The sequence below is a fragment of the Loxodonta africana genome, chromosome 1, assembly GCF_030014295.1.
Source record: "Loxodonta africana isolate mLoxAfr1 chromosome 1, mLoxAfr1.hap2, whole genome shotgun sequence".
In the NCBI taxonomy this organism is placed as follows: domain Eukaryota; kingdom Metazoa; phylum Chordata; class Mammalia; order Proboscidea; family Elephantidae; genus Loxodonta; species Loxodonta africana.
This window is the reverse complement of record NC_087342.1, coordinates 2,668,006-2,687,325: the sequence shown is the minus strand read 5'-3', so window position 1 is coordinate 2,687,325 and position 19,320 is coordinate 2,668,006. Positions and strand designations below refer to the sequence as shown.

Sequence of the window (19,320 nt, the reverse complement as noted above, 5' to 3'; positions counted from 1 at the left end):
TACGACATTCCATGTGAAATGGGAGTACGCTGGTTGGGCAAACACCTAGGCAAAACAATTCCTGTATTTTCACAAAATACCATTATTAAAACCTGACCAGGTCACCTCGAGTTGTACAAATGGGGAAAGCTAAGAAAGGATACAAGGGTTACTTCACTAAAATGACCACTACACTGGTCAAGGAATTGATGAGGAGTAGCAATTATACAGAATTTCAGGGACAAATGACAAAAGAGAAAGATGTCAAAAGGCAAGTAAAACGCAGTCAGCAACATCTTGACTTAACCTTCCTACCTTTAAGTCCACAGTCAAATAAGCTTGGTTTAATTATATTCCATTTTCAGCCCCACCAGTTTCGGAAGGTTCCCCTTCCAGGGAAACCATTTCCCATAGGCTGGCGTGAGCTTCCTACACACCACGACGTTGCAACACCATCTTTCAACACTTCTCCGTTCAATTGAGACTGCCGCATTACCATCATCTCCTTTTGAGGCTACCCATTACCGGTCCGGTCGATACCGGCTCACAGCAACCCTACAGGACAGGGTACAACCGCCCCGGAGGATTTCCAAGGCTGTACATCTTTACGGAAGCAGACTAAATATCACATCTTGCTCCTGTAAGGGGCTGGTGGGTTTGAGCTGCAGCAGGGCTTTCGGTTAACAGCCGAGCACTTAACCACTGCGCCACCAGGGCTCCTGTTTTGAAACTAGTGTATCTTTTTTTTTTAACCGTCCTCCCTCCCTACCTGCACCATAAAATCAGAGAAGAGAAAGATCAAAACTTGCTTTTATCCTTCCAGTCCCACCCAAAGCACGTGAAAACCTATAGAACCTCTCCCGCAGGGATGGCAGATAAAAGCCTCAAAATTACAGAGAAATCACATTCAAAAGGCAGGGTCTTCAGTGACTCCGCAGTTGAGAGCCATACCAGTGACATCCCCTCCCAAGCCGGTCTCACCGGAGACGCCTCTGCCTCCAGGGCTTCTCCTACCTCCTCTCTTAGCCAGCTGAGGGTAAAGCCGATTCAAGACCTTCGCCCAATGCTGGGTTTTGGGTCCTGGGACCCGCGGCGGCTACAGCAGACCCCGAAGAACGGCTGAAGCAATCCCAGTGCCAGCAGCCTCGAGGACTCCCGATAAGAAACCCTAAGGCTGCCCTCATCCTCAACCCCGGGCAAGGTGGACATGGCAACCCCAGGTAGTGGGGGCGGCCACAGTGGACAGAGGGGATCAGGAGAGCTGGCGGAGCAGGGGTGACAGCGCGGAAAAAAGCCCCGGGCACCGAAGGCCGCCGTTCGCGCGTCCCTTCTCCCTCCTTCCTTCCCACCTAGTCACCCGTTACCCGTCACCACTCACCTGCCGGGCCCGAGGCGCACAGACCAGTGCCGACCACCGACCCGCGGGCTCTGTCACTGCGGGAGGGGAAGTCTTCAGCTGCAGAGCGGGGCGGGGCTAGCCCGTCACGTGACCCAAGCCCCGCCCCGTCGCCCCCACCCGCGAGCGCCGCAGCTCGGAGGCCTGTATTTTTGCAGATTGTTTGAATGTGACTTTTCTTGCGATTAAAAAAAAATAAATAAACAAAAATTTTCAGTAATATCGTGTTGTAAGTGCAAAGGCGGAAGCCTGGGTGGCACGGGTTAAAGGGCATTGCCAAGGAAGTGACGTCCACGCCACGATCTCGGGACCGGAAATGGCGATGGAGTTCCGTCCTTCTGGGGCCCGCCGGTAAAATCCCAGGCCGCGAGGTTTGAGCCAATCACGTGATTTCGAAACGAGAGTGCTGGGTGGATGCCAAGTTATCTGGCCGCTTGTTAATTACGTTTCCTTGTTTTACAAGCGCCTCATTTACTTAAGCTTCCCCACGGACTTCTTTACATTTATTAGAACCGCCTGATAAAATCCCATTAGGAGACAGGGGCATTTGAAGGTCACTCCGGAGACTACCCATTGAGAACAGGGTCGGGGAAGAGCGAGCTTGTGGAAGCGGGAGAGGCGAAGGAGAGGTGGAAAAATCTGGATTTGACCGCCCGGGCCTACAGGCCAAGCCCACAAAGAGCGGCGTAAGGAGTGGGCGGGGGAGAATGACGTAAGAAGGCGTAGCCCAGTCGAAAGATGGAGGGCCCGCGAGGGGTTCTGGGTGCGCGGCGGCGCGCGGTGCGGCTGCGCGCGAGGCGGTGAGCGCGCCTGCGCGAGGGCTGTGAGCGCGCCTGCGCGCCGAGGGGCGGGGTGAAAGGTCACGGCGCGACGGCGGGTCTGGCTGGCGGCGGCGGGCTGGAGCCGAGCGCCCGGTGTGCACGTGCGGAGGAGCAGCGGCCCCGGCGCGGCGGCGGCGGCAGACCCAGGGCCGCGCTCGCCTCTCGCGGTCTCCGTCACCCGCTCAGCTCCCTGCCTCAGGCGAGGAGGCCGGCTGGTGGGCTTGAGTGGCCGAGCCGAGGGCGCGGAGAGCTCAGGGCGGCGGCGACGGCGGCGGTGTTGGCGTCGGCGGTAACGACGGCCTCAGCAGGCGGGGAAGATGAAAGGGTGAGGAAGGTAGCGGCGGAGGCCGGGCCTCGGGGCGCCGCCGGGGGGCGGAGGCAAGGTTCTCCGTGTTGGCGGGCTTGAGAGTCGGCGGGGGAAGCCGCGGGGGCCCAGGCCCTCGGCCCGGAGGACGAGTGTGGCTTGGGGGGGCAGCAGGGAGAAGGGGTCGTGGGGCGCCGCGGCCCCCTCACCCGGAGCGGACTGCCGAGCCGCCGGGCTGGGCCGGACGCGCCGATCTAGGTGGCTGGTGGATCGTCCTCCGTATCCGGGCTGGTCCCGGACACCTCGTGCGTTTATCCGCACCTGAGAGGCGCGCAGAACCTTCTGGAGGGAGGGGCATGGGAGTAAGAAGCGTGGAGGCGAGAATGAAGACCTGGTGACTCAACTGGATTTGGGTTGGGTCAGCGCGAGGGGAGGCGGGGGAGGCGCGCAAGCCGGGCAGACTTGGGGTGCAGAGGTGCTTCAGGAAGCGGGGTTGGCCAGCAGGTGGGGCTGTGGCTTCAGGAGTCCACTGCGGTCCCTGCTGGGGGTTCACTGTGGCCCCTGCTGGGGGGGGTCCTGGGCTGTTGCTTCAGGAGTTCACTGTGGCCCCTGCTGGGGGGGGGGTCCTGGGCTGTGGCTTCAGGAGTTCACTGTGGCCCCTGCTGTGGGGGGGTTCTGGGTTGTTCCTTCAGGAGTTCACTGTGGTCCCTGCTGGGGGTTCACTGTGGCCCCTGCTTGGCGGGGGGGTCCTGGGCTGTTGCTTCAGGAGTTCACTGTGGCCCCTGCTTGGGAGGGGGGTCCTGGGCTGTTGCTTCAGGAGTTCGCTGTGGGCCGTGCGGGGTGGGGTCCTGGGTTCCTTCAGGCGTTCACTGTGGTCTCTGCTGGGGGTTCACTGTGGCCCCCGCTGGGGGGGTCCTGGGCTGTTGCTTCAGGAGTTCACTTTGGCCTCTGCGGGGGAGGGGGGGTCCTGGGTTATGGTGCGCTCTTCAGGTGGTTGGCCAAGGTGATGTGTTTTCCGTTCCTGTCCTTCTACAGTTTTTCTCTCCCAGATAAAACTCAGGGTTATTTTGGTTCCCCACTTTCTCTCGTTGGATAAAATGTCTCCTCCATTAAGTTTTATGCTGTTAAAAAATACCAATTGCATAATAGTGTGCTTGTTTGGAAACGTGGTCTAGATTCGCTGTTTCGGAGCTGGCCCTCTCTACCCTCCTCAGAGGAAGAAAGGGAAGTTTGTAAGTGTGAAAAGCTTCCCGGGATGCCTGAGTTTATTTTTTCTTGGAGCAAATCAGTGAAAGAATCGTAATGTGTTTTGCATTAGTGGAGCTTTTCAGACTGTTCAGTAGTCGTTGGAGGAATGACTGTAAATGTCTGTCTTCTAAGGAATCTCGTATAAAATCTTTAAAGCTTGGACATCATGAAGAAATTGTCACAGGCCCTGCATTACAGGTTTTCCAGCTCTCGAGAAGGGGAGCATTCCCAGGAAACTTTTCATAAGCCGAAAAGGCATAAAGCAAAGGAGCAGTTCTCATTAATTTATGGAGAAAAAGTTTTTGAGCGTTCCCAGACCCAAAGAATAACCTACCAGATCGTACCTAGTAACATGTAGAATCTAAAATGGCAGTAACACGCAGTAAAGCGGGAATGATGTGATAAATAAATCCACAGCCTGTATACAGCAGAAGTGACGTGTATACCAGACTGGGAAGACAGCAAGCACCCTGGAAGGCTGAGATGGTGCTGGTGATGGGAGCCCTCTTAATCCTAGCTAGCAATGGCACACGGGGCTGGGTTGAAGGGCTGGGGTTCAGATCCCCCAGAAGAGCTGGATTTGTACTAACCGCACGTGTGGAAGGATGTGCCCTACACTTAGAGAGAAATGCACAAGCGGCAAGCCGAGGATGGGATCTCGCTGTGAATGGTACGTTTATACCGCACCAGGCATTCCATTGGATGTGGCTGGGCAGTGCAAGACAAACTTAGAACGCTGCTTCTGCTTTTCGCCTTTTTTTGGAAAAGTGAAAATGTCTTCACATTTCATTAAGTGAATGAAGACAGGTGCTAAGTAAGGTCTTTCATAAAAGCAAAGTGGCGTAAAGCAAACTTTTGAAAAGCAAGGGGTACCTGTCTCTCACACACCGTGGTAAAGAGTTCTAATCGGGAAACTAATTGAGGGGCATAGGAAATGTTGGCTGCCCTTGAATCATGATCTACGAAGTTAGGCTGTTTTATGTATGATCCACGATAACGTTGGGAGAATTTGTTTTTCTTAGTAAACTGGGCATTTTGAGTGTGGGTGCTCTCATTCGTTTTTGTATTCTCATTGCCAGACATATTTATCTTCTGTTAATTAAAATGGGGCCAGAGAGTTCCCAGCGTGAGACTGCCACAGATTAGTAAAAGGAGGACTCTAAGAAGTCATTCTGAATGTTTAGATACAAATTCTTTGCTCTATCTCAGACTCGCTAGGGTATAACATTATTTTTGATACCTAACTTGGCAATGGAATCAACTCGACGGCACTGGGTTTTTGGGTTTTAACTTGGCAATAGATGGGACGAAACAGTATTATTCATATTCTATTTTCAATTAATATACCTGCAAAGCAATTGTTCTGTTATTTAAAACGGATACTTAGGTGTAAGAGCCTGCTAGTCTGATGGGCCAGATCCCCCAAAACGAGTAACTGGCCAAATTTAGAGGAAACTCACAGTCACTGAATCCTGTACCTCAGGACAGAAGCTCTACTTGACGTGGAGAGTCCTTAAGCCCAGTTCCTAGGCTTTTTACGTCCTAGAGTTTGAGATCTGTTAGGAGACTTTTGTATTGAGGTTGCTTGTTTTTATGAATGAGGAACATGAATTGTGTCTTCAACTGTAAATTTTGAGGTGATTTTCTAGAAATAGTCCCAGATGAACTAACTCCTAGATAAGATGAGACTTTTTATTTTTTGCTTCTAAGTCTGTCCATACAGTCCAATGAAGACAGTATACATTGTCAAAAAGATTTTATGGCACTTGAGTTCAGAGACTTATATCAGAAAGCACAATGCAGTTATTGTTACAGTCCTGACTGTTGACTTTGGAAAGACCTGTGAAATCAAACGGTGGTCATCATTATATGGTTTTTGTGTGAGATTTCATATGCTAAGTGTCTTTGTTGTATATTAACCTACCTGAACCGTAATAAGCTAACTGAACAATGCAGGACTTCCAACTCTAAACCTGTTTACTAGTAAACATTTTACATTGTTGTATATTGCATACTTATCGTTTTGAAACTTATAACTTACTGTTTTATGTCATTTTTGTTCGTATTTGTACTTAATCTTCATTATTGATAGCATACCTGTGTAGTTGTTCTCTGTTCTAGTTACTGATTATGGCATGTATTTAAAGGTCTAGAGTTGGAGATGTATTACAACACTGTTGCTCCGTGACCTCCTAGTGAGGTCGACTGTTTTTATGAACAGAGGACACTGTAGCTTGAGTTTGTGGATGGCAAGCTGATTATTTTTCGTATGTTGCTCTTCTCTAGAGGAGGCGAAACTCAGGCAAGGAGGTATGTCACAGACAGCCATGACTGAAGTGGCAATGTAATTAGTCAGCATAGTAGAAAACAGGACCGAATGTGTTTGCTCCTCAATTGTAGTAAAGAGGCCTACGTTAGTTCTAATAGAAATGTCTTTAACGAGATACGAATACATGTGGCCAAAGTAAAGATGGGAGATAGCAGTATAAGTATAGTATGTGGAACACTGTAGTTTACTAACTGAAATATTAAAAGGAATTATTCTGACCAAATGCTACTAGAAAATAAAATTATGTTTTAAGAACCTGCTGTGAGAAACCATGTTGAAGAATTTAGAATTGACAGTTACCTTTGAGAGCATATGTACTGGAAGGGAAACGTAAGAGCCTTCTGAGGTGCTGGAAGCATGCTTTCTTTATCTGGGTGTTGAATACAGAGGTGTCATCATATGTTGAAAAACCAAGCTGTCCACAAGACTTGTATTCTTTCTTATCTGTATCTTATATTTCAATGAAATAAGTTTGTTTTAAATAAGATTTTATTGCTGTTTTTGTCAGCAAAATAAACAGGGTGAAGTAGGACTTGGCAGTCTTTGGAAACCATGATTCATGCTCCTCCTGTGAAACCAGTAACTTGTGGGATGCTGGTTGCAATAGTGGATTTTAGCAAACGCTTTGTAATGTTGAGACAAATTCGTATACAGTATAACCTATCCGTACCACCGTTTTTTTTTTTTAATCAGTGTAATGCCCTAATTTAAAGGAGAAGTAAAGCAAAAGTAACTGAAAATAAAATACTTAAGTACGTAAAGGATCAAGGACACCTACCTGTAAAGCATAAGAGGGTGAGATGTTTGCATCTATCAGTAACTAGGATCATTGTACATTTGAGAAATTATATCCGTTAGGAATGTATGTGTGCATTGGTGACAACGGACTGTTACTGTCAGCGATGTCTCGTTTTTTCCACCTTCCCAAGATTGTGTCCAACTCTTGGTGAAGTCCTGGACAAAAATCTTCTGAGTTAGAAGAGACTTTTAGAAGGTCAACCAGTAGTCCAAGCATTCATCTATCATTTCAAGATGTAGTCCCTGTTTATTATGATTTCGAACATCCCTGCTGCTCTTACGTCAATATTACTCTAGATGTGATCAGTAGACTGGGAAGATGGAACTACTGCCCTCATTATTCTAAATAGTGCAGTTCTGTTACTGCAATTTATGGTCGGATTAATTTTGCTGTCTACTAACTGTATCATCAACTGAAATCTCATGCGTGCTTACTCTGTAAAGCGTTATTTTCCAAAGTCAGTGCTTTTGTCTGACCAAACTCATGTCTATATTAAATTTCATTTTGCTACATTCTCTTTTTTGGCCTGTGAAAACCCTTCTGACCCCTCATTTCTCTTCCATTATTAGCGAGAGCATCTAGCTTTGTGCCATTTGAAAATACACGCTTTGTGAATTATTCAGATGATGGTCCTTCAACTTTTTTAGCCCCATAATGACCAATGGTAATATCGGTTATTAGTATACCAGTAGTAACCTGTAGAAACTTCCTTTCCATCATGGAAATGAGAATTCTATGGATTATAGTTTTAGTAGCTGTAAAATTATGTAATTACCCAGTCCTCATTCCCTTTATCTTTTCCCTTTCATTATCTCCTGTTTACATTCATTCAGTGCCTAATTTATTGGCAAAGTGTTAGACCTGTGCTGGCCAATGCAGTAGTGATTAGCCACAAGGGGCTGTGGAATGAACAATAGCAGGGTGGCTTATGCAACAGAAGAACTGAATTTTAAATTTTAATTAATTTCAACTGTAAATTTTATGAAATGTAAATATAAGTCAGTGTCATCAACTGGGGTTGGTGTCACCTGGTGCGGTAACTCATGGTGTCAACTCCCCCCACCCATCGTCTTGTACCAAACCAAACAAAATGCTTAGTAATGTGTGTTGTACAGATGTTACTCGTAATTCTCATATATCACTCTTTTTCCTTCAATAACTTTTCTTTAAAAAAAAAAAAGTTATTGATACAGGTTCACAAATACTAATTACCAGAATATTGTAGCTAAACTCCAGAAAATTTGACAAAATCAGCAACTATAAAACACCAACAGCAATGAAAACAAAAACATGCCTCTAGCAGGTGCAGGTGAAACGGCGATTTGAAGCATCACTGTAATTGGGTAATAGTGACAGCTCTGGCGGAGTACGTTAGAAGGTTCAAAAAGTGAACGAACATAGGGTTTATCCTTGTTGTATTGATTCAGGTAAGCTGGGCTTACAAAAAACTTTTTTTTTTTTTTTTAATAAAAAATAAATTTCTGCCAAAACACTGCACAAAAATTGTTACCAACAGTCAGTTTGGTGTCACCCACTCTGATGTCACCAGGTGCAGTATGCACCTCCGTGCTGATGCCACTGAGGTCAGATATTTCTGAGGAAAATTAGCATCTGAAATGAGATTCACTGTAAGTGTGGTACACGTTGGATTTTGAAGACTTGTTATAAAAGAGCTTAAGAAAAATAAAATTTGCATTAATTTTATTTTGATTGCATGTTGAAATGATTTCACTGTTTTTGTTTGTTTACCTCATTAATGTGGCTACTAGAAAATTTTAAATTATACGTGACAGGAGCCCTGGTGCGCGCAGTGGTTAAAGAGCTCAAGTGCCAACCAAAAGCTTGGTGGTTCAAACCCACCAGCAACTCCGTGGGAGAAACATGTAACAGTCCGCTTCCATAAAGATTTACAGCCTTGGAAACCCTGTGGGGCAGTTCTGATCACTGCCATGGCTGGGGAAGGGAGCATTGGACGTACGTGTTTGCTTTCCTGGGCTAGGGAAATTTATATCCTGGCCCCATCATTGCTGACGCTGTTTTTTAAGCAGTCAACCTGCAGTGTAGGTGTAATGAATGCTTGTTCGTGAAAATTCTTGACATGCATCCTTAATTATTTCTTTTGAATAATTCCCTAGAAATGAATTTTTTGGATTGAAAGACACCTGCATTTTTAAAACTCTGGTGTTTGTTATCACTTGATCATAGCAATTTGTGCTGCTGGGTATAAAAATATTCTCCAGGAGTGGGTGGGGAGGGTAGGCCCTTGACCCACAGCCTTTACTTAATGAGGACGGGATTGCCATTGCAGCCGAAGTGGTAATAAGCTGCAGTGGGTCTGGGAGGAGACCCATGCATTGAACCAAGTGAGTTTTGAGTTGTCAGTTGCTGTCAAGCTGATGCTGACTCGAGGCGACGCCACGCGTTACAGAGTACGCTGCTCCACAGGGTTTTCTTGGCTGTGATCTTAATGGAAGGGGATTGCCAGGACTATCTTCTGCAGTACCACTGGGCAGATTTGGACTGCCAGCCTTTAGGTTATCAGTCTAGCACGAACTTTTTGCAGCATCTAGTATATGTTCACATATATCCTTAATTCCAGTTTTACTTCGCTGATTAGATGAAAGTGGCATTTCTTTCCTTCCCCTCCCCCCCCCGATTATATAGTGAAGTTGACACGTTCACTTTTATTGTCCATCTGTGTATCTTTGTGATATTCCTATTTGTGTAATTTGTACAGTTTTTAATCGGGCTATTGATTGCCTTAGCTTCAAATTACAGAACAGTCCAAGATAATGTTCTTTAGAAAATGGGGTTCAAACATTCATGTTAGTATTTATTGTCAGAGCGATAATAGTTGAAGACCCAGATCATTGGAAAGAAAAGTCTTCACAGGTGGAGCTTATAAACGAGGGTAGCCAAGGGAAATATTTTGTACTTAGGAGCATTTAAACATTTCTCATTCCAAAAAAATAAACATATGATATATTTAAATGAATATTTCAGGTTTTTTCCTTTTCTATGGAGTCTTTATTGTTGTTGTTAGTTGCCTTTTGAGTTGGCTCCCACTCAAGGTGACCTTATGAATGACAGAACAAAATGTTACCAGTCCTCTGACATCTTCATGATCATTGCTATGTTTGAGTCCATCGTTGTGGGAGTTGTGTCACTCCGTGTCATTGAGGGTTTCCCTTGTTTTCGCTGACCCTCTACCGGACATGGTGTCCCTTTTTAGCGATTGGTCTAGGCTATGTAGCTTATCACGTATAATTTAGCTTAATAAAGGAGACTTATTATAATGCAAAGAACATTGAATTAAAAGCAGTCACTTTTTTTAGTTCATCTTTCCACTAATTGGGGTTACCGATGAGTGTGTCTTGACCCGCAGGCCCTGGTTTCTTTGTCTTTAAGGGAATGACTTGAACCTGAGCAGGAAAGGCCAAAGATTCTAACTCATGTGGCAGTGTTTTGATGAATTCTCAGATTGCCCAAAAAAGGGGCGGGGGGGGGTGTCGCTGTGATTGTTGATACCTATTGTGACAACTGTGGCTTGTGTGGTACATGTTTGTCGTTCCTGGTCTCTGTCAGCTGTAACTTTCTGTGATGCCAAGAAACAAGCATAACTTTTGAGTCGTATTTGAATTGTTCTTTTAAACTGTTCGTTTTGGTCGTCTACCTGCATCTGAACACCTGCTCTTCTCACTCCTCCCCGACAGGACACTTTTTTTTTATAATATAGCTACCAAATACATGCTCAGTTGGAATACTTAATCCTTTTGATCCCCATGGCCCACTTCAGATTCCACCCTCCGTAGAAACTTCTCTGACTGTTCTTACTGAGTGTTTGCTGTGGGCCGGTCAGTAGATTCTTCTTTCATCCTCACGATATGTCTGTAAGGAGGGTGTGGTATCTGTATCTGCTGTTGGAAAAATAGGGACAGAAGTGAGCCAAGGAGAAAAAAGGGGTTGGTGGCTTCTGGGATTATTTGAATAGTTTTATATGGCTAAAAAACAGTGGGGAACAGATAGGTGGCAGAGGAGAGAAAAGGCTAGACCAGTGACCACAGCTATGTCATGAAGTGCTTTACATGCATCATGTGTAACTGTTTAAAGATTTTAAGCACAGAAACGGTCAAGCTTGTGTTTTAAAAAGATTAATCTGACTGCATTGTGGTGAATTTGTCTCCTTGGCTGTAGTTCTGTTTCTCCTTATAAGCCTATTGGAATTGAAACTGAAATGATGGCTTAAACTACAGTGCTGAAAGGTATAGGAATAGGTTAAAAATATATTTGGGGGAGCAGAGTTAACAGGGATTAAAATGGAACATAAGAGTACATATAAAATTAATCTTAAATTTCTGTATTGGGTGAATGATGGGGCTATTTATTCATAGGGAGTAGAAGTGGGTTGCTGATTCCTATGGAAAATGTGTTTAGTTTTGGACTTTTGAATTTGAGATACCTGTGGGGATCACCAGTAAGCAGGTGGATTTGGATTCAGAGATTTGGAAGTGATAATATCCATCTTAGTAAACTAAAGACCATAGGTGGGAAGAAAAAAAAAAACCAAACCCACTGCCTTCAAGTCGATTCCGACTCATAGGGACCCTGTAGGACAGAGTAGGACTGCCCCATAGAGTTTCCAAGGACTGCCTGGTGGATTTGAACTGAACCACTGCACCACCTCTCTTAATTCAACGTGCAGATCAGCATGGAAAATATCCCCGAGGAATAATTTGATTCCTCTCAGGTTATAATTTTGTGTAGATTGTGTCTGTGTGTGTATTTTACACTTCTAGTACTTGGTGACGTTTTTGCACCCCTGATACTTGTGGTCACACAGCTTGGGGAGATGCCTGCTAAACCCCTAAAACAGTGACTCTCAACTGGGGCAAATCCCCCCACGGTCAGTGTTTGGTAATGTCTGGGGACATATTTGGTTGTCACCTGCACAAGGAGTGCTACTGGCCTCTAGTGGATAGAGGGTGGGAACACTGCTAAACATCCTACAGTGCACAGGTCAGCCCACACAACAAGGAATTATCCCGACTGTCATGGCAGCAGTACTGAAATTGAGAAACACTGCTCTTGTCTCTCCATGAGATGAGGGGGAACCCATCAGTTACTAAATGAAGAGCCTAGACATTCTTAGACTTAATAAAAACTAATTTAGCAGTTTCTTTAAGTATTCGAGGTCCTGCCCTGAGCCTTGCTATTTAGTAAAGGAAGCGTAAGGCATGCAGACAAATGCTTATAGTACTACAGCAGCGTTGTGTGTTGGAAGGGCGCCAGCAGTGTCACAGTTCAAGTGAGATGTAAAGTTCGCTGGGGTGATACACCTTAAGGCCTTGTCAGCAGTTAGGGTTTACGCTGTGCTTTGATAAATTCTGAGGGGGTTTACTTTTAGGTTGAAGGGACTTATGCTTTAAAGCAATCACCCTTTCATATAATTTACTTGATGTCAAGAGTTTAGAACCAGATTACTGCTAGCTAAGGAAAACTACCAACTCACTAAGCCCCTTGAAATATTTTTACCAAAGGACCGTGGTCATACTTTGATTCATGCTAAAATTTTATGCAAACATACCTTTAATGTTACACATCAGTTAAGAATTCCCAGACTGCAAGGAGGCGGAGCCAAGATAGTGGAATAGACAGACGCTTCCATCGAGCCCTCCTTACAACAAAGACCCAAAAAAACAAGTGAAATGAGTGTATTTGTGACAAGCAGGGAGCCCTGAGCATCAAAGGCAAGCTTAGACAACGAAGAGACGGACGAGGGAGGAAGAGGCCCTTCAGATGCGGGGAGGAGTTACTGGACCTGAATTGTGGGGAGCCCTCAAGCCCCATTCCCAGAGCAGCGGCAGCGGCGGCGGGCTGGTGCTAGCGTTCGGGCGCAGTTTCTTCAGGGAGAAGCAGCCAGCCACGCAGCCCACTCACACCTCCAGAACCTGAGAACGGCGCTCTTGGCAAAAGCTAAGTACTTGTGAATATTTTACCGTGCCCCCCACCCCCACCCCCAAGCGGACTTCAGCAGCTGAATCCCTGGGCCTAAGATAGACCCTGGCGAGCACCTAGAGCCATCCTCCCGGCCTTGGGGAAGGAAAAAATTTGCAACTGGGGGAAAAGATAATTTGCTAGCTCCACTAACTGGGGGAGTTCAGGACAGATGTGGCTCCTGTCCAGGCATAAATCATCCATGGACCTTGAGCACCTTTCCCTTCTGCATGGACCTGTGTGGGCCTATTTCGGGAGAATAGGTCCTTGTCGGCAAACACCAACCATTTCAGCTGTGCAGTGGAGAGGTGGGTGTTTGACGTTTGACATTGCTTTGCCTATTAAACAAGATCCTCATCTACCCACATCAGGACCTGAGAACTGGTAGCTCCACTCAGGTCACCCAGTCACTCGCAACAGGGGTCCAAAGATAACTGGCACCTCCCAGTCCTTACAACCAAAAACTTTGGGTGCCCATGGTCCCTCTGCAGAACCCACCCACCAGCACTCTCTAGGGAACAGAAATGCATTTTCCTCAGAGACACTTGGGGGTCTGTTCTCAGCCCCCTGCCTTGTTCACAGTGTGACCCCCTGCTGCAATGAGATACCGGTATATATGCCAATCACACCTCCCCCTCTAAGACTGTAGGACAGAGCCTGTACCACACACTTGATATCAGCTCCCTGGAAACCTGAGCTGAATTCATACAAGAAAACTGAATGGACTCCTAGACTGATATACCACATAACAGCTCTAGCTTTCTGGGGACAGGACACCAGAGCTCCAAAGGCGAAAATAATCAAGCTAGCTCACTCAAGCAACCCATAGGGGTATACCAAAACAAAACAAAGCAAGCAGCTACGACACAGTAAGCAAGCATAAACTAATACAATAACTTATAGATGGCTTGGAGACAACAGTCAATATCAAGTCATATAAAGAAACAGATCATGATCACCTCAACAGGCTCTCAAAACAAAGAATCCAGGGATCTTCTAGATGAAAGTGCATTCCTGGAATTACCAGATGCAGAATACAAAAGTTTAATATACAGAACCCTTCAAGACATCAGGAGGGAAATGAGGCAATACGCAGAACAAACCAAGAAACACACAGATAAAGCAATTGAAGAAATTACAAAGATTATTAAGGAACTTAATCAAAAGTTTAATAAGCTGGAAAAATCCATAGATAGACAGCAATCAGAAATTCAGAAGATTAACAATAAAATTACCTAATTAGATAACTCAATAGAAAGAGGAGCAGAATTGAGCAAGTAGAAGCTAGAATTTCTGAACTCAAAGATAAATTACTTGGCACTAATGTATTTGAAGAAAAATCAGATAAAAGGATTAAAAAAATGAAGAAACCTTAAGAATCATGTGGGACTCTATCAAGAGAAATAACCTACGAGTGATTGGAGTACTAGAACAGGTAGGAATAACAGAAAATACAGAGGAAATTGTTGAAGATTTGTTGGTAGAAAACTTCCCTGATATTGTGAAAGATGAGAAGGTATCTATCCGAGATGCTCATTGAACGCCACATAGCATAGATCCTAAAAGAAAGTCACCAAGACATATTATAATCAACCTTGCCAAAACCAAAGATAAAGAGACAATTATAACAGCAGCGAGAGATAAGAGTCACCTACAAAGGAGAGCCAATAAGAATAAGCTTGGACTACTTGGCAGAAACCGTGCAGGCAAGAAGGCAATGGGATGACGTATTTAAAAAATTGAAGGAAAAAAATTGCCTGTCAAGAATCATATATCCATCAAAACTATCTCTTAAATATGAAGGTGAAATTAAGACATTTCCAGATAAACACAAGTTGAGGGAATTCATAAAAACCAAACCAAAACTACAAGAAATACTAAAGGGAGTTCTTTGGTTAGAAAATCAATAATGCCAGGTATCAACCCAAGACTAGAACACTGGGCAGAGCAACCAGAAGTCAACCCAGACAGGGAAATCCAAAAAAACAAAGCAAGATTTAAAAAAGCCCAACACAGAATAAAGGCGATGGTATTATATAAAAGAAGACAACATTAAAATAATAAAGAGGGATTAAGAAATGTAATCATACACCTTCCATATGGAGAGGAAGATACGACGATGCAAAGAAATAAAAATTTTAAATTTAGAAAAATAGGGGTAAATAATAAGGTAACCACAAAGGAGGCAAACTATCCTACTTACCAAAATAAAATACAAGGGAAAAATAGAGACTCAGCTGAAACAAAATCAACAACAAATATGAGGAACGGACAATATAAAGAAAATCTACTCAACACATAAAATTAAGTGGGAAAAAGAAACTGTCAACACCCAAAAAAAGACATCAAAATGATAGCACTAAATTCATACCTATCCGTAATTACCCTAAATGTAAATAGACTAAATGCACCAATAAAGAGACAGAGAGTGGCAGAATGGAATAAAAAACAAGATCCATCTATGTGTTACCTACAAGAGAGACACCTTAGACTTGGAGACACAACCAAACTAAAACTCAAAGGATGGAAAAAGATAAGCAAACAACAATCAAAAAAGAGCAGGAGTGGCAATATTAATTTCTGACAAAATAGACTTTAAAGTTAAGTCCATGATAAAGGATAAGGAAGGACACTATATAATGATTAAAGGGACAATACACCAAGAAGATATAACCATGTTAAGTATTTATACACCCAATGACAGGGCTGCAAGATACATAAAACAAACTCTATCAGCATTGAAAAGTGAGATAGACAGCTCCACAATAATAGTAGGAGAGACTTCAACACACCACTTTCAGTGACAGGACATCCAGAAAGAAGCTCAGTAAAGACACAGAAGATCTAAATGCCACGGTCAACCAACTTGACCTCATAGACATATGCAGAACACTCCACCCAACAGCAACCAAGTATACTTTCTTTTCTAGTGCACGTGGAACATTCTCTAGAATAGACCACATATTAGGTCATAAAGCAAGCCTTAGCAGAATCCAAACCATTGAAATATTACAAAGCATCTTTTCTGACCATAAGGCCATAAAAGTAGAAATTAATAACGGGAAAAGAAATCAAACACTTGGAAACTGAACAATACCCTGCTCAAAAAGACTGGGTTATAGAAGACATTAAGGATGGAATAAAGAAATTCATAGAATCCAATGAGAAGGAAAACACTTCCTACCAGAACCTTTGGGACATAGCAAAAGCGGTGCTCGGAGGCCAATTTATATCAATAAATGCACACATCGAAAAAGAAGAAAGGGCCAAAATCAAAGAATTATCCTTGCAACTTGAACAAATAGAGAGCAACAAAAGAAACCCACAGGCACCAGAAGAAAACAAATAATAAAAATCAGAGCTGAACTAAATGAAATAGAAAAAACAGAAAAACAATTGAAAGAATTAACAAGACCAAAAGCTGGTTTTTGAAAAAAATCAACAAAATCGATAAACCGCTGGCCAAACTGACAAAAGAAAAACAGGAAAGGAAGCAAATAACCTGAATAAGAAATGAAATGGGCGATATTATAACAGACCCAACTGAAAAGAAAATATCAGATTACTATGAGAAATTGAACTCTAACAAATTTGAAAACCTAGAAATGGATGAATTCCTAGAAACACACTACCTGCCTAAACTAACACAAACAGAGGTAGAACAACTAAGTAGACCCATAACAAAAAAAGAGATTGAAAAGGTAATCAAAAAATCCCAACCCAAAAAAGCCCTGGTCCAGACCGCTTCACTGCAGAGTTCTACCAAACTTTCAGAGAAGAGTTAACACCACTACTACTAAAGGCATTTCAGAGCATAGAAAAGGACGGAATACTACCTAACACATTCTATGAAGCCACCATATCCCTGATATCAAAACCAGGTAGACACAATAAGAGAAGAAAATTATAGACCTATATCCCTCATGAATGTAGGTGCAAAAATCCTCAGCAAAATTCTAGCCAATAGAATTCAATAACATATCAAAGAATTCCCAAGTAGGTATATCTTTTTTTCTCTCTCTTTTTTTAATAACCTTGAAGAGTAAAGATGACTCCTTTGAGGAGTATGATATGCCTAATTTAGCACTAAAATGGGAATTCAAAGACAGGCCTGATTCCGGCTTTATCAGTAACTGGCTATATAACACAGACAAGTTTGTCTCTTTGGGCATTGTGTTTAATGTCTGTAAAATGAAGGAGTACAGAAGCAGTGATTTCTAAGGCCCCCCCAGATCAAACACTCTGCATAAGAAGTGACCGACTCGTTAAAATTTAGAGCCGAGGTGCACCTAGTACCCATCTAAAGTATATAAAAAAAAAAAGTATAGACAGGCTTTACGTTTCTCTATATTTGATTTTTTCTTTTTGCTTTATAACTTGGGAAGTCCCGCTTGACAAAGGATGAACTTTTGTGGCATCATACCCCATCTTGTGGTCTTTCAGGATATTGCCACTAAATTTTGTTTTTAAAATTATAAACATAATTGGCTTTACCTTTAATAGCTAATATCGAGTGCTAACTACGTGATCTTACCGTGCCAAATGCTTAAGCGTTCACCGTCGCATTTCATCACACCGCTTGCTTTATAGGCCAAGTGTAAAGTTTTCCTACTGCCATGTTTTAAGCCCAAAGATTATATGAGATTTGACTGAGTAGCAGACTAATCTTGTGGCGCTGAGAGAAATTAATGACTAATGGACTCTGTAAAGAGGCGAACAGGCAGCTGCATTTCCCAGGATTTAGCACAAATCTCTCTAGGCACTCTTAGAACTGCTCTTCATTGTTTATATCACAGTCTGTAGGTCCCTAGTCCAAAAACTTTGGTATACAGGTATCTTGGGGTTTGAGTGTTATGGGTTTCAAAAACAAAGAATAGCATGCTACATGAATTTATTGGAGCTAAGAGAATAACTGAGTTTAATAACTGCTCTCTTCAGTTTCTATAGCTAGGGTAGTAAACTCGAATGCCAACAGTTGAGGTAAATGAGCAAAGCAAGAAAAGCTGTAAATTTAGGCATTGCGTAAAATCTTAGGATTTAAGTATTGGCAGCCAACTTAATTAAAAAAAAAAAAAAAACGGTAAATCAAATAGATGTGACTACATGGCTTATTTTACTTTAGGCCAGCAATTTCGGGCTTATCTACAGAGGAGAGTTCTTAGCCCATTGATAAATTAAGATAGTCTACATTGTTAAATTATTGAAATCTTATCTGAAGTAAGCAAAAATCTGTGTAGTAGTTTAAGAAAAAAACAGTTTTCAGAGTTGGACTTGAGTCACAGCCCTTCCTATACTAGTTATGTCACATATGTTAAAGCTATAATGTAACACACTGTGCTGTGGGGGAAATGAGTAACATTTTAAGTGAAATATGCTCTGATCATATAGCATATTTTTTCAAATGGCCTATTCCACTTCTCCGTGCCCATTCTCAGCCTCTCTCTTCCTCATCAGATTTTTCAGATTAAGAAATTTACACATTTACTAATTAGATGGTTGTTAAATTTGGATGGTTTATGTAACGTGCTTAGGTACAAGAGTAGATTCCAAGTTGGGGTCTGAAGATCTGATACTTTAACTGGTGAGGTTTGGAGGGGCCAGTCTTGGGTTTTATGACACTGCTTCTCCAGGTTTTTCTCCTGCTTTCTTGGTAATTTTTTCACAGACATCGTTATGGGCTCCTGTTCTTTTAGCACTAAAATTCAAGTGCTCCTAATAATAGTTCTGTTCTTAGATCTTTTCACTGCAGGCATTATTGGGTTTCTGATGTGCTCACGTGATCAAGGGATGACCATGATGCGTTAGATTTGTGTTCCAGGAAACAATTCTTAAAGTCATATGTTACAAAAGGGAATTCTTTCCTTATAAATTGATGTAAAAAGACTAGGTTCAGTCCCACTCTACTATTCAGTTGTTTTCATCCGTTTAACATTGTCTCCAGTCACTTCGCTTTAGGTAACATTTAAACTACGTTGAAGTGACTGTTCTTACTTCCAAATGTTTGGCACTACTTTTGATGAAAAAAAAAAAAATGATTGAGACACACACCAAGGAGCAGATGGCAGTGTCAAATTGCCGACTTTTGGTTAGCAGCCTGAGCTTTTAAAACTGCAACCAGATATTACAACAGACCCAACTGGAATTAAAAGAATCATATCAGATTACTATGAAAAACTGTACCTAAACAAATTTGAAAACCTAGAAGAAATGGATGAATTCCTAGAAACACACTACTTACCTAAACTAACACAAGCAGAGGTAGAGCAACTAAGTAGACCCATAACAAAAGAAGAGATTGAAAAGGTAATCAAAAAACTCCCAACAAAAAAAAGCCCTGGTCCAGACCGCTTCACTACAGAGTTCTACCAAACTTTCAGAGAAGAGTTAACACCACTACTACTAAAGGCATTTCAGAGCATAGAAAAGGACGGAATACTCCCGAACTCATTC

The 19,320-nt window shown here is 43.1% G+C and overlaps 2 protein-coding genes across 6 annotated transcripts in view; one reads left to right on the top strand and one right to left on the bottom strand.

Annotated features, from left to right (window-relative positions):
• The window catches only part of ATP6V1A (ATPase H+ transporting V1 subunit A), a 71,515-nt gene extending 70,028 nt beyond the window's left edge, over window positions 1-1,487 (bottom strand). For all 3 annotated transcript variants that reach the window (XR_010321303.1, XM_064281251.1, XM_064281325.1), the window contains exon 1: window positions 1,358-1,487. The gene's annotated coding sequence lies outside the window, so the exon portion shown is untranslated. The remainder of the gene's footprint in view (window positions 1-1,357) is intronic.
• Window positions 1,488-2,381: 894 nt separating this feature from the next.
• NAA50 (N-alpha-acetyltransferase 50, NatE catalytic subunit) overlaps window positions 2,382-19,320 on the top strand; it is a 37,975-nt gene continuing 21,036 nt past the window's right edge. Inside the window, exon 1 of one of the 3 annotated variants that reach the window (XM_064281161.1) lies at window positions 2,382-2,521. In XM_064281161.1, the coding sequence (XP_064137231.1) occupies window positions 2,514-2,521 (8 nt within the window). In that variant the 5' untranslated portion in view covers window positions 2,382-2,513. Of the gene's footprint in view, window positions 2,522-3,492; window positions 4,419-19,320 lie in introns of those variants that run through there. The other 2 variants (XM_064281101.1, XM_064281043.1) reach the window with 2 other exon arrangements.